Source organism: Palaemon carinicauda, chromosome 6 (assembly GCF_036898095.1).
Source record: "Palaemon carinicauda isolate YSFRI2023 chromosome 6, ASM3689809v2, whole genome shotgun sequence".
In the NCBI taxonomy this organism is placed as follows: domain Eukaryota; kingdom Metazoa; phylum Arthropoda; class Malacostraca; order Decapoda; family Palaemonidae; genus Palaemon; species Palaemon carinicauda.
In genome coordinates, this window is record NC_090730.1 from 66,202,917 (window position 1) to 66,217,061 (window position 14,145).

General features: G+C 44.9%; 1 protein-coding gene across 11 annotated transcripts in view; it reads right to left on the bottom strand.

The window, feature by feature from the left end:
- The window catches only part of Plc21C (Phospholipase C at 21C), a 935,201-nt gene that overhangs the window by 30,823 nt on the left and 890,233 nt on the right, over positions 1 to 14,145 (bottom strand). For all 11 annotated transcript variants that reach the window (XM_068375234.1, XM_068375236.1, XM_068375240.1 and 8 more), the window contains one exon: positions 3,354 to 3,498. In XM_068375234.1, coding sequence (XP_068231335.1) covers positions 3,354 to 3,498 — 145 coding nt within the window. The remainder of the gene's footprint in view (positions 1 to 3,353; positions 3,499 to 14,145) is intronic.

Here is a 14,145-nt window from a genome sequence, read left to right on the forward strand (position 1 = left end):
TTGGATGCTAGTTACCACCATGAGATCCTGCTCTCCTATTTGTCGACATCTACTGTACTGTATCCCATCGTGCACCTACGCACTGGCGTTCCTGTCTTTTCATTCCGGCAGTGGTATCGTACGTTTTGACTTAGTGTTTGTGATTTCGCTTATGTAACAATTTTACTGTACGTACTGTTATCGTGTGTGATCCTACGATACATCATTAGCCATGGGTCCCAAGAAAGTTGCTGATGTTAAGGGAAAGAGGATGATGCTTTCCATGGAGATGAAGATGGAAATAATCAAGAAATACGAGGCCGGCATGCGGTTAAGTGTGCTTGTGAAGGAATATGGCTGAAATCCATCTATGTTAGGAACGATCCTGAAGCAGAATTAAGCTATCAAAGCAGCAACACCTTCTAAGGGCATGACTGTTTTCTTCAGCAAGAGGAGCCACCTCCATGATGAGATGGAGAGACTGCTGCTTGTCTGGATAAAGGACAAAGAAATGGCTAGAGACACTATAACCGAAGCGATAATCTGCCAAAAAGCCAGCGCCATTTTCGGTGATCTCGTGCATACTCAGGCCGAAGCCGACGCAGAAGAAGGAACATGGAAGCAAGAACCCCCAGAGTTCAAGGCTTCTCGTGGGTGATTTGAACAATTTAAGAGACGTTCAGGCATTCCTTCGCTGGTGCGTCATGGGGAGGCTGCAAGCTCAGACACGAAAGCGGCCGAAACCTTTGTTAAGGCATTCGACCAGTTGACTGTCCAGGAAGGCTACAGTCCCCAGCAAGTCTTCAATTACGACGAGACTGGGCTTTTTTTGGAAAAAAAATGCCTCGTCGAACGTACATCACGGCAGAAGAAAAGAGGCTACCTGGGCATAAGCCTATGAAGGATAGGCTTACCCTTGCACTCTGCGCAAATGCCAGTGGGGATTGCCAGATGAAACCCCTGCTGGTGTATCCGATACTCCTCGAGCCTTCAAGACCCACAAAGTCACTAAGAAACATCTAAACATATTGTGGAGGGCTAATGGAAAAGCCTGTGTAACAAGACAATTGTTTATCGAGTGGATAAATATTTGTTTTGGCCCAACTGTGAAAAAGCATTTGGAAGTGAAGCGCCTCCCTATGAAATGCTTGCTGGTACTGGACAATGCCCCTGCTAACCCTCCTTCCCTCCATGAAGATATTGCACCACAATATTCCTTCATCAAGATTCTCTATCCTCCACCGAACACCAACCCTCTCCTCCAGCCCATGTACCAACAAGTGATTTCCAACTTTAAGAAACTCTACATGAAATATCTCTTCAAGAGATGTTTCAAAATCATTGACAGCACAAACCTCACCCTTCGTCAATTTTCGTAGGAGCATTTTGATATTGCCATAGGCCTCAAAATGATCAATCAAGCTTGGCATTAGGTTTCGAGGCACACCTTGAACTCTGCTTGGAAGAAGCTGTGGCCTGATGCCATCTCCGCACAAGATTTTGAGGGCTTCCACGCAGACAAAACTGAAGACGATTCCGAAAATTTTGACGATCCTGAACCTGATGCTCAATCTGAAGTTGCCGAGATCATTACACTCGGGAAGTCCATGGGTCTGGAAGTTGATGAGGCCGACACTGATGAGCTTATCGAGGAGCACCAAGAGGAACTTACGACGGATGACCTGAAGGAGTTGGAGGCCATGCGAGTGAACGTCGTTCAGGAAGAGTACAGCGGGGGGGGGGGGGGGGGGATGATGACCCACTGATAACGGCAGAAATTAAAGAGGGCCTAGAAGGCTACTTTAAAATGGTGACCCTCATAGAAAAGAGACACCCAGAAAAAATTCTCACAGGTCGTGCGCTTGAGTACTGTAATGAAGTTTGCCTGAGTTATTTCAGGAAAATTTTAAGAAGCAGGTAGAAACAAGATTCTTTGAGTAACACTATACGAGATATACGTTGGGTAAAAACGTATTCACGTTTGAGAGAACACACACTTGAGAGAGGAGATAGGCCAGGCGAAATTTGGCTCTTTCGAAAGGATAGGCTGGGTCTCTTCTACTGCTTATGTATTCCTAAGGCCTATGTACATTATATTGACTTAATACTTCTAGAATTTTCTAATAGATCATTCTCCTGGCATGGGGGGCAAGGCTTAACGGTGTACGGTTGCAAACGTAGTAAATTGAAAAGGAATACTAACCTTTCTTGTAAGGCAACCCTCTCTAAGCTAACTCCACCCGCCTCCCTCTTGTGACAATGAAAAAAAAAGAGTAAATCCAACTCGAGAATTTTCATGCACTTTCTAACCACGGCAGCTAAAAAACGAAAGAAAAGTGGCAGTGATGAAAAAATTACGTAGCGTAATTAAATTTAGAAAATAGAAAACAAAGTGAAAAAAAAGAATAGAAAAGGAAAAAAAAATAAATTTTATTTTAAGTTTATTGTAAAGTTGTGTTAATAATTCCTGCCATTTGTAGATGCGTTTCCTAAAACTAAGTGTTAATGTTTTCTGTCATTTATAAATCTGTTTTGTAAAGTTAAGTGTTTACATTTTCTGCCACTTGTACGTGAACGTTTTCTGCCGTTTTCATCCTCCTCTACCGCCCCATACTTCGCTACTTTGCTCTCAGACATCGCCTCACTCCAAAGGTAAGGATCCACATTTTAGTTACTTTATTTTTACTGATTGCTCTAATCAAACACTTCTTTTTCAGAATATTAATGTTAATTTATTATTAAATGATCAAAATACAGTATTTTTCATATATTTAGTACATTTAGGGCCGAATATCATTTTTATAATAATTTAATGTGGTGTTTTTCTAGGGTGGGGAACAAATTAGGCTATTTACATGTAAAAGGCGACTCGCTACAAGAAAAAATCACTTCACGAAAGCCCTTACGGAACCAATTAATTTTGTGTTGCGAGGCATCACTGTACACAAACTAATCAATAACTCCAACATGATGTGATGGAGAGGACCTCCCCCCGATTTCTCCAATCTCTCCTGTCTCTTAATCTCCCACATTCCTGTCAAAAACTTACCACATAATGGGTAAACAGCTTGACAGTCCAGACCTATCTAACTTACTGTGAATACGCACTCAAGGATGAGAGAGGTTTTACTTTCTTCTTGGTTTAGAAATTATTTGTTCATAGGCATGTTTCCGTAAACAAGATGGCTAATTTACGTTCTGAGTTAAAAGTCTGGTTTACAATGGTTTACTTATCACATCTATAGAAAATTTATTGTGGGCAGCTTTCTTTTCCATTTTCATCACAATACAGTATATGAAATTTATTTTGAGTTATAAATGCTTTGTCTAAATTATTTAGCTGTTTAATTAAAAAATAAGATAATTATACTCACCCTTTGTTTCTCCTCTTCAAATTGATTACGAACCTCCTCATGTTGCTTCTCTAATTCGGTCTTTTTCTTGTCATGAACATCAGTTAATTTTTGTCTTTCCTGAATGCCTTCCGCAACAATTTGTTTACTAATTTCTCTCTTTTTCCTGAAAACACAATAACATTCTCATTCAAGGCTAATAAAAATATAAGGTTATAATTCATAATGCAGCACAGTACTTCCTTTATCCTGAACATAACTGTTGGAAACTTTGCTACATCATGGACCACCAATGAGCCCATTATTGTTTGGAAAGACAGCAAGACCTTTGAAAGCTACAGTACATACATGTCCAGACCAATTAATAATAAAAATAACAACATAATTACAGCAGAATAAAAGGTCTTCAAATTATCAAAGTAGGAAGACTGGAATGGCAGTAAGAATGTGGAAAATCAATGTTTGCAAAACCAATATTACACTAACCATAAAAGAAAAAATTGTATAAGAGAAAATATGAATACAACAATTGAATTTTAATGACAAAATTTATTTCTATCCTCACCTGTTGTTTGTATTGCTTTGTCCTTTGAAGATGACCCCAAATTGACATTACCCTCTCCCCCCAAAAAATCCCATTTTCTCACCCACCAAGGTGACAACTGGTGGTTATTGGCAACCCATTTCAGCCACAAAGTTACAACTAATATCCTATCTCTTTGACATTACTAGTCATTGGGGGAGAAGGGTGGGCATGTATACAAATTCTATCACAAAATTTCCATTTATTTTGATGAAAAACCCCTGATGTTCATATTGCAGATTCACACACTCCTCATTGCATCAATGTCAAACCCACAGGAGGGTGTTGTTGTTTGCATCTCTGAGGTCTTGATCTGAGCAATGAGGATCCACTGGGCACCCTCATAGGATGTGTTCCATTGTTTGTGGTGTAGCCCTCATGGGCATTCAGAGTTGGTAGCTAATCCCAATTTGTGGCAGTTATCTCCAATTTTGCTCACTTTTACCCTTCCTCTGTTTAGGGTTACTGAGTCCTTCCTGGTGAGACTTGCTCTGTTGGGTAGGCTTTCATTTGGGTTGGGCAATGCCTCAATGGGTGTCCATTGGTCACTTTCCTGTCACTTCCCTAGCCTGTGAGCAGCTGTCCGGATTGGTTCTAGTCCATCGACTGTTGCGAAGCTTTGGGGGGATTTCAGTCTTCGCCTTGCTTCCTCATGATTGTGGACTGGATGCCTAGGGTCACTAATTCGTCTATTCTTTTCAGTTTTTGCAAGCGTTTCTCTTTGGATATAGGGTGGTGGGATACTGGCTATTTTATATAACGGATTTTGAGAGAAGCGAAAAATCTATTTTTGGATGAGATAGCCAAGTCGTCCTGATGGAAAGTTCCTTCAAGTAGCTTCCTAGGGTATATTTGACTACAGTGATATTCCCAGAGAATTTACCTTAAGGTCTCCAGAATTCTAACTCCTGGCGCGAATATCCCTAACTTTACCTTTTAGGGATATCGCATAATATCAGAGGATGTATTCTTGACATGCCACATAGCACATAGCTATCTTCACCCCGAATAGCGTTTACGCATCGAGGGGGTTAAAGTGGCAAAAACGAAGGAGAGCCATTAAGGTACCACTCCTCCGCTACTGTTTTGAGTCTCTAGATGACGTCATCATCGCTGCCATGTTTATTCCTTGTAGCGTTAGGCGAGGTGCTACAGATACAGTACTTTCGGGAGGGGTCCTGTGAAGCCCTTTTCATGAAAAGGAGGGCGGTTCCATCAGGGCGACATGGCTATCTCACGCAAAAATAGATTTTTGGGCTCAGGCTATGTGGTCGTGATGGAAGTTCCTTCAAAGGTAGCTTCCTAGGTATATTTGACTACAGTGATATATCCCAGAGAATTTACCAAAGGTATCCAGAATTCTAACTCCTGGAGCGAATATCCCTTAAAATTTTACGAAGGGATATCTCGTAATATCAGAGGACGTATTCTTGACACGTCTCATGGCTATCTACACCCCCAATAGAGCTTTCACTTCGAGGGGAAAGAGAGGCAAGAATAAGGAGAGTAGTTAAAGAGACATCGCTCTCGACGCTCCCTGCTGCTCTGCAAATAGTGCGCCAATCCGCCACCGCGAGGCGCCACCAAGTCATTCTTTGTAGCTTTGTAGGTGTTGCAGATACAGTACCATAGGGAGGGATTCATTATCCTTTTGTCCCAAAAGAGGGTGGGTCCATCAGGATGACATGGCTACCTCACCCAAAAATAGATTTTTCGCTTCGCTCAAAATCGGTTTTTTGGGCTCAGGCCATGTCGTCGTGATGGAAGTGTACCAGAGCATTAATGTATCTGTGGATTTTCAATAGTGCCGTTCATCTCAAGCTAAATCTTTCCTCTTTGGTCTTTAGACCTAGAGACACTTGATGTTACCGTTATACATCAATCAGCTGATCATGAAATATGTCAGTGCTTCCTGCCCCCTACAGGGAAAAGTCTAGGTAGACTCAAGGAAAAAACCCGAGGATTATGAGTTCAAGGAACAATCTAGCAAACAGTTTGTATATTAGTGTCATCATATATGTAAAGCTTAGTTTCTACTAGGATGGTATTGGTCTGGGCAGGTTACTGTACCTCCTGGGTCTGTCGATAAAGAGACGGACAGGTTTATATATGTGTAGAAAACCTTAAACAGTAAAATGAACAGTCTAGTACAGTAAGATCTTACCTGTTTGCCTGGAACAATATGAATCTTAGTTCCGATATTTACTTGAATATCAAAAGAGTCAAGGATGCTCTGACTTATACATACACTGAAATATTTGGGGCGAAAGAGACGCAAAGATTCATTCTATTGTTTATTACAAAAATAGAAATCATGGTTGTATTCAATTACAATGTATGCTGAATAATTCTGCATAAAAACATAAACAGTAATAACAGGAATAAATAGGGTTTACCTGAAAAGGAAAACATTAGCCACTCTAAGGGAAATATAAAAATTTCACTATACATTCTGTTGTTACTAGGAACACTGTGCATATAAGAATGCCTGGCACTTGTGTCAGTCTATTATGCTTAATGTCACCTGTGTAGGGAGAACAGTCTATAGTGTTATCACTTAAACACAAAACTCAACATGATATGCCTTACGAGTCTATCATGTACACCCTTCACTATAAGTCCCGAATAGTGCACTGTTCTTCGCAGTAATCAAACAGCAGGTTTTATTACACTGCCAGCTGCCACCACATGAAATTTAATTTCTTGTAATTGCTTCGCGTAGTGCTTGAAAAAGACCCTCGAGGACTTCCATCCAGTATAAGCACGAAGGCTTTCAAACGACATCGTTTGGAAGAAATTCAGAGACGAGGCAACTTTTCTCGGATCATGACCTGCGGGTGTACTGTCTGGATCCGCTCTGCGAATAAAGTAGGTGATTTTCGCCCTTATCTGTTTCATAATGTTGAACCGGAAGTCTCTCCCCTGAAAAGCTAACCTCCCTTAAAGCCTGAAGTTCTACGAAGATAGACCTTTAGGCACTCCACTGGGCAGAGGGATGCTTCTTCCTTCAGAGGGCAGATTCTCCAGGGACCCCATCTCTTAGTGGGCAGCTCGTTCTTGGCGAGAAACGTCGGGTCCGGAAAGAGGTTCAGTTCTCCATTGTCTGTGAACTGAATGTGGCCATCATCCCTCAAGAGGGCCACTATTTCGCTAACTCTGGCTCCCGAGGCTAGTGCAAATAAGAATATCACCTTCTGAGTCAAGTCTTTCAGCGAGCAATCCTCGTTGTTCAGGGTTGATGCTGAATGAAGAACTTTGTCCAGAGACCATGAAATGGGCTTAGGAGGAGCTGCGGGCCAAAGTTTAGTGCAGGCTTTAGGGATCTTGTTGAAGATTTCGTTGGAAAAGTCTACCTGGAAGGCGTAAAGCATTGGTCTGGCCAGGGCGGATTTACATGTAGTAATCGTATTGGCTGCTAAACCTTGTTCATGAAGATGGATGAAGAAGGACAAACAGAAGTCCGTAGAAATCTCCTTAGGTTTCTTTGCCTTGACGAAGGCCACCCACTTCTTCCAGGAAGACTCATATTGTCTTCTTGTTGACTTTGACTTGTATTCTTCTAGGAAGTTAATACTGTCCCTAGAAATCCCAAACCGTTTCTTGACCGCTAAGGCGAGAAAATCATGAGATGAAGGTTCTGGGTTTTCACTGATGAAGCTGAGACAGTCAATTTCTGCACTTGCTGAGTCAGAACTGGGTCCGGCAACGGGATCAGTTTCAGGCGTAGTTCCGTTACCAGGGGGAACCAAACGCTGTTGGGCCACTTGTGGGCCACTATTGCTGCTGTCCCCCGAAAGGATCTCAGTTTGTCGAGGACTTTCAGCAGAAGGTTGGTTGGAGGGAATAGGTAGATCTTGGACCATCCGTTCCAATCTAAGGACATCGCATCCATTGCTTCCGCTAGAGGATCCTCCTACGGGGCTACATACTGGGGTAGCTTCTTGTTGTCGCTCGTTGCGAAGAGGTCTATCTGCAGTCCTGGGACTTTGCGTAAGATGAAGGAGAACGATCTTGCATCTAGGGACCATTCTAACTCTATCGGTTTGGTTCTGGATAGAGCGTCCGCTGTCACATTGCGGAACCCTTGAAGGTGGACTGCTGACAAGTGCCATCTCTTCTTCTCTGCTAGGCGGAGGATGGCTAGTATCACTTGATTTATGTGAGGCAATCTCGAGCCCTGTCGGTTTAGGCATCTCATTATGACTTCGCTGTCTAGAACCAGACGGATGTGGATTGAGCAGCGGAGTTTCAGTTTCTTTAGGGAAAGAAAAACTGCCATGGCTTCCAGGAAATTGATGTGGAAGGTTTTGAAGAGGGGAGACCAGGTTCCTTGGACTTTCCGATGATGAGAGTGACCTCCCCACCACTCTTTCGAGGCATCCGTGTGAACGGTGACTGACGGTGGAGGTGGTTGTAAGGGAACCTTGTTCTTTAGGTTTTTGGCCTCCGACCATGGCTTGAGTAGGGATCGCAGACGATTTGGTATCGGTCTTTATAGATCTCTTCGAGCGTTTGATGCGTATTTTCTCCAGACTCCTGATGCATCTTTTAATTGTGCTCTCAATACGGGATCTGTCACTGAGGCGAACTGGAGAGACCCCAACACTCTCTCCTGTTGCCTTCTTGATATCCTTGTGGACCGAAGAAGGCTTTTGACAGATCCTGCTATCTCTTTCCTTTTCTTTGATGGAATGGAAAGGCAGTGTGACTGCAAGTTCCAGTGGATGCCCAGCCACTGAAACTTCTGAGTTGGAGACAGTCGAGATTTTTCCAAGTTGATCTTGAATCCCAAGTGTTCCAGGAACTGGATCACTTCCTTGGAGGCTTGCCTGCACTCTTCTTCGGATGCTGCCCACACCAGCTAGTCGTCCAGGTAGGCTACCACCTGGATTCCTTTTAGGCGTAGTTGATGAATGACTGCATTCGCAAGCTTGGTGAATACCCTTGAGCTATGTTCAGTCAGAAGGGCATGGCTCTGAAAACATACTGTCTTCTTTGTAGTTTGAATCCCAGGTAGGGGAAACTTGACGGCTGATCGAAACATGCCAGTACGCATCCGTCATGTCTATGGAGACTGTGTATGCCCTTTTGGGCAACAGGGTCCTGATGTGTTGAAGCGTCAGCATTTTGAACTTGTAGTTCACTATGAACTTGTTGAGTGGTGACAAGTCCAGAATTACTCTGAGCTTTTCCGAGTCCTTTTTCGGAACACAAAATAGCCTTCCTTGGAATCTGACAGACTTCATCTTCCTTATAACTCTTTTGCTCAAGAGTTCCTGAACATATTCTTCCAATATGAGGGTTGAGTGTTGGAAGAATTGAGGGAAGGTTGGTAGAGTTGCGCTCCAACTCCACCCTAGTCCGTTCTTGATTAGGCTGTGGGCCCAGGGATCGAAGGTCCAACGATCCCGGAAGAAGAAGAGTCTCCCTCCTACCGGTAGCATCTCACTTTGAGTGCTGGGTGGAGGATTTACCTCCTTGGCCACGTCCACCCTTGTTGCCCCTACCTCTGAAGGGGCGTCTGGAGGAACTTCGAGACTTCGGCCGAAAGGTCGTAGACTGCCTTTCAAATACTGGGGTGAACACTGGTGACTGAGTCGCCAGTGTTTGGGGCACCAGTTGGAAGGTGGTGGGTGGTTGTGCCACCGTCTGGGACACCGTGGCCACGGGAAGCTGTTGCTGTTGCTTAGGCCGAGAGGGCACTTTAGGTCGTTTTGGTCTATTCTTCGGCTGGGGACCCTCATCAGCTAAAGATTTTCTTTTAGAGAACAAGCCCCATTTAGAGAGAAGGTTTCTATTCTCTGTGGCGGCTTTGTCCACGACCTCTTTGACCACTTCACTTGGGAAGAGGTCTTTTCCCCAGATGTTAGAAGCTATCAGCTTCCTTGGTTCGTGTCTCACCGCAGCCGAGGCGAACACGAACTCTCTGCAAGCCCTTCGGGCTTTAATAAAGTTGTACAGGTCTTTTGTTACTGTCGCCAAGTGGGATTTGGCGAAAACCATGTACGTGTCCGGGGTATCTGGGATGCTTGTCATTGTCTCCGGGCCAGTCTGCAGAGACAAGGAAGCAGCAATACGTTCTTTTGTCTCCTGTTCCCTACGCAGGAGAAAATCCGACAGCTTGGGGAGGTCTTCGCCGAACTGTCGTCCGACAATATCTGCCTCCAGCTTCCCAACTGTGAAGGTGTTGTGTACATTCTTCCAGTCTGCATCGTCTGATGGGAAGGCAAGGTAGAAGGGTCTACACTCCTCCAGTGTACGGCACGGTATCCCTGCCTCAACTGCCTTTAAGGCTGCCTTAAGCCCTTTGTCCATAGAGGGAAAGGCACGTTTAGGGTCAGCAATGAAGGACGGGTGCTTCTTGCTGAGAGCCGGCACTTTAGAGCTAGTAAAGGCCCTCTCCTTTAAGGTGGTGGTATATAAGGTTGAGCCTTAGAGAGTTCAAGGACAATAGTTTCCTTCGGCTCTGTTTCCTCTTTGGATGCCGGTTCCGTCTTAAGACGGACATAGCAATCCAGGTAGGCCCCTTTGCTGGGCCAGAACCCAATTTCCTCCACTGGGACAGTGCCCAGTTTTTCTGAGAGGAAGATCTTCCCCCCTGACATAGGCATGTGCTCTGCGTACCTCCAGGGGTTAACGTCAGAGTAGGCGGGGAGATCCTTAACGTTTAGCTTCTTCAGGGCCAAACGTGATGCAACTAGCTGATGCATTTCAGTCCGAAGAGAGGTCTCCTTCTCGGACGATTTCTTTTGAATGTCCTGCACCATGGACAGCAACGAGTACAACGTACTCGTGATAGAATCTAGTTGGGGTGCAGTGGAAGAGGTCGAAGGCACCGGCTCATTCACTGTGGCCGATGATACCGAAATTGTTTCGGCTTTCTCGGTTTCTGTCTCAGGTGGAACGTCATCCGCCTGATCCAATTCCTCCACTAGGAGGTTGTTCTCAGTCTTCTCTGAGACAACTGACATGTTGTCCTCTAATTGGATGCTCTCTAAGGCATCCGAAACCTCAGATTCAACCGGAATCTGAACCAAGGGAATCTCAGGCTGAGGCTGGGGAATAACCGCACCCGAAGATGCCCTAGGGAAAAGACAAGCCCTTATCTTTTCGTTAGGAAGGTATGGGCCAGAAGTATTCTTCTGGAAGCCTCTAACCCATTTTCGCAGCATTTTCCTTGCTGCGTCCCTTGACTCAGTGGACTTTTGATCATAAAAAGCCTCTCTTACCAGTTTTTCACAAACCATTGAAACTTCTGAGCTGGAGATAGGCGAGACTTTTTGATGTTGATCTTGAATCCCAGATATTCCAGGAACTGGATCACTTTCTTGGAGGCTTGCATGCATTCCGTCTCGGATGCTGCCCACACCAGCCAATCGTCCAGGTAGGCTACCACCTGAACACCTTTTAGGCGTAGTTGATGAACGACTGCATTTGCAAGCTTCGTGAAGATCCTTGGGGCTGTGTTTAGCCCGAAGGGCATGGTTCTGAAGACGTACTTTTCTTCCGTAGCCTGAATCCTAGGTAGGATGAAAGTTGGCGATTGATTGGAACATGCCAATAGGCATCTGCCATGTCTATGGAGACTGTGTATGCCTTTTTGGGTAACAGGGTCCTTATGTGTTGAAGGGTCAACATCCTGAACTTGTAGTTTACTATGAACTTGTTGAGTCCAGAATGACTCGAGTTTGTCTGAGTCCTTCTTGGGAACACAAAACAGCCTTCCTTGGAATTTGATGGACTTTGCCATCCTTATTACTCTTTTGCTCATGAGTTCTTGGATTTATTCTTCCAGAATGGGGGTGGAGTGTTGGAAGAATTGAGGGAATGATGATGGAGCTGTGTTCCAGCTCCAGCCTAGTCCGTTCTTGATCAGGCTGTGGGCCAGGGATCGAAGGTCCAACGATCCCGAAACGAATATAGTCTTCCTCCCACCGGAAGCATCTCATTTCTGTTGTTGACCAGAGGACTTGCCTCCTTGACCGCGTTCTCCCCTATTTGTTCTTCCTCTTGAGGGGCGTCTAGAGGAATCTCTAAATGTTCCTCTACCTTTCGGCCGAAAGGTAGTAGACTGTCTCTCAAAGGCTGGAGTAAATGCTGGTGACTGTGTCACCACTTGCTGGGGTATTAACTGGTAGGTGGGTTGAGGTTGTACCACAAACTGGGGCACCGCGGTCGCGGGAAGTTGTTGTTGCTTTTGTTGTCTGGCGGGGCGAGAGGGCAACCTTGGCCTCTTTTTGGTTGGGGACCCTCATCTGGGGAAGACTTCCTTTTCTGTGACAAGCCCCACTTTTGGAGAAGGTTCCTATTCTCCGTGGCGGCCTTGTCGACTACTTCCTTGACCACTTCGGTCGGGAAGAGGTCCTTTCCCCAGATACTAGACGATATTAGCTTCCTGGGTTCGTGTCTCACCGCAGCCGAGGCGAACACGAACTTCCTACAAGCTCTTCTGGCTTTAACAAAGCCATATAGGTCTTTTGTTACAGTAGCCAAATGTGTTTTGGCCACAACCATAAACATATCCGGGTTCTGAGGATCACTTGCCATTGTCTCCAAGGTAGTCTGGAAGGACATAGAAGTGGCAAGCCTTTCTTTAGTCTCTTGCTCTTTGCGCAAGAGAAACTCTGACAACTTAGGGAGGTTCTCGCCGAACTGGCGTCCAGCAGTATCTGCCTCCAACTTCTCGACTGAGAAGATAAGATGTACTTCCTTCCAGTCCTTCTGGTCCATAGGCAAAGCTAGGGATAAGGGTCTACACTCCTCGAGTGTAGGGCAAGGTTTCCCTGTTTCTATTGCTTTCAATACAGCCTTGTACCCTTTTCCCATGAAGGGAAAGGCCCGGGTAGATGAAGCAACAGAGGAAGGATGTTTTTTACTCAGAGCCGGCACCTTTGAATTAGTGAAGCCCCTCTCCTTCAAAGTACTAGTCAACAAAGCCTATGCTTTGGAATGGTAAAAAACTATGACCTCTTTTGGCTCCGTCTCTTCCTTTGATGCTGGCTCCGTCTTCAGACGGACGAAGCAGTCAGGATAAGACTCGAAACTGGGCCAGAATTCCACATCCTCGATGGGGACTGATCCCAGCTTCTCAGAGATATAAATCTTCCCGGTTGTCATGGGCATGTACTCCGCATGCCTCCACGGGTTCATATCCGAACATAAAGGAAGTTCCTTCACGTTGAGTCTCTTGTGAGACCCACGGGATGTTCCAAGTTGGCATATTTCCAACCTCAATGCAGATTCCTTTTCAGCGTTCTGTTTCTGCATCTGCTCCATCATTGCCATAATGGAAGATAGAGTCTGCCTTATGTCATCCGATGGAGGAGCAGATGTCGAGGGTACTGTACTGGTTCTGGGGCAGGAACCGACAAAACCGAAACCGTTTCGGCCTCTTCCTCCTCGGTATCAGAAGCCAAAGTCGACTCCTCTTCTTGACCTCCTGCAAGGAGGTCCTTTTCAGTGTCTTCTGACACTTCTGACATCCTGTCGTCTAGTTGGATGTCCTTCATCGCGTCCGAGACATCCGACTCTATGGGTATTTGGACGCAAGGGATCTCTGGGCGAGGCTGTGGTATGACAGCATCCTTAGATGCTCTAGGGAAAAGATAGGCCCGCATCCTTTCATTTGGAAGGTAAGGCCCCGTGGTGTTCTTTTGGAAACCACGGACCCATCTACGCAGCTTCTCCCTTGCTGCATCCCTTGACTCCGCTGACTGAGAGTCATCGAAAGCCTCAGTAACCAAGGTTTTACAATTGTTACATACCTGGGGGTCCCAATATTTCAGAGGTCCCTTGGTGATGGAGCAGCGTGAGTGCGTCCTGCACACCTCATGGCCGCAGAAGTTCTTGCTGCGCACGTTGCAGAAGACGCTCTTACACTTAGGATGGTCCTCCTGTAAAGAGAGGAAAATAAAATGAGTATACGGGGGTTCAGCTCACTGGATAAACTATACAAATATTATAATTACTATTATGTTGTTTTTTTTTTTTTTTGCATATAGCTTAGGATAGATAAGCTAGAAATGAAATAGGAAAACACATACATATGTTTTCTGCTCAGCCAATTGCTGTGACCTCCCTGTAAATTAAAGCCATGGGTCATTCTATTTTGGAAAGCCCATCGGGAGATTTCTATCCTAAGTAAGTGTAACTTAATCTAGCTCCCAACGGTTTAAGATTGAGGATCGTTATCACTGATCAGTTATTATTGTATAGAAAGAACTTCCCTTC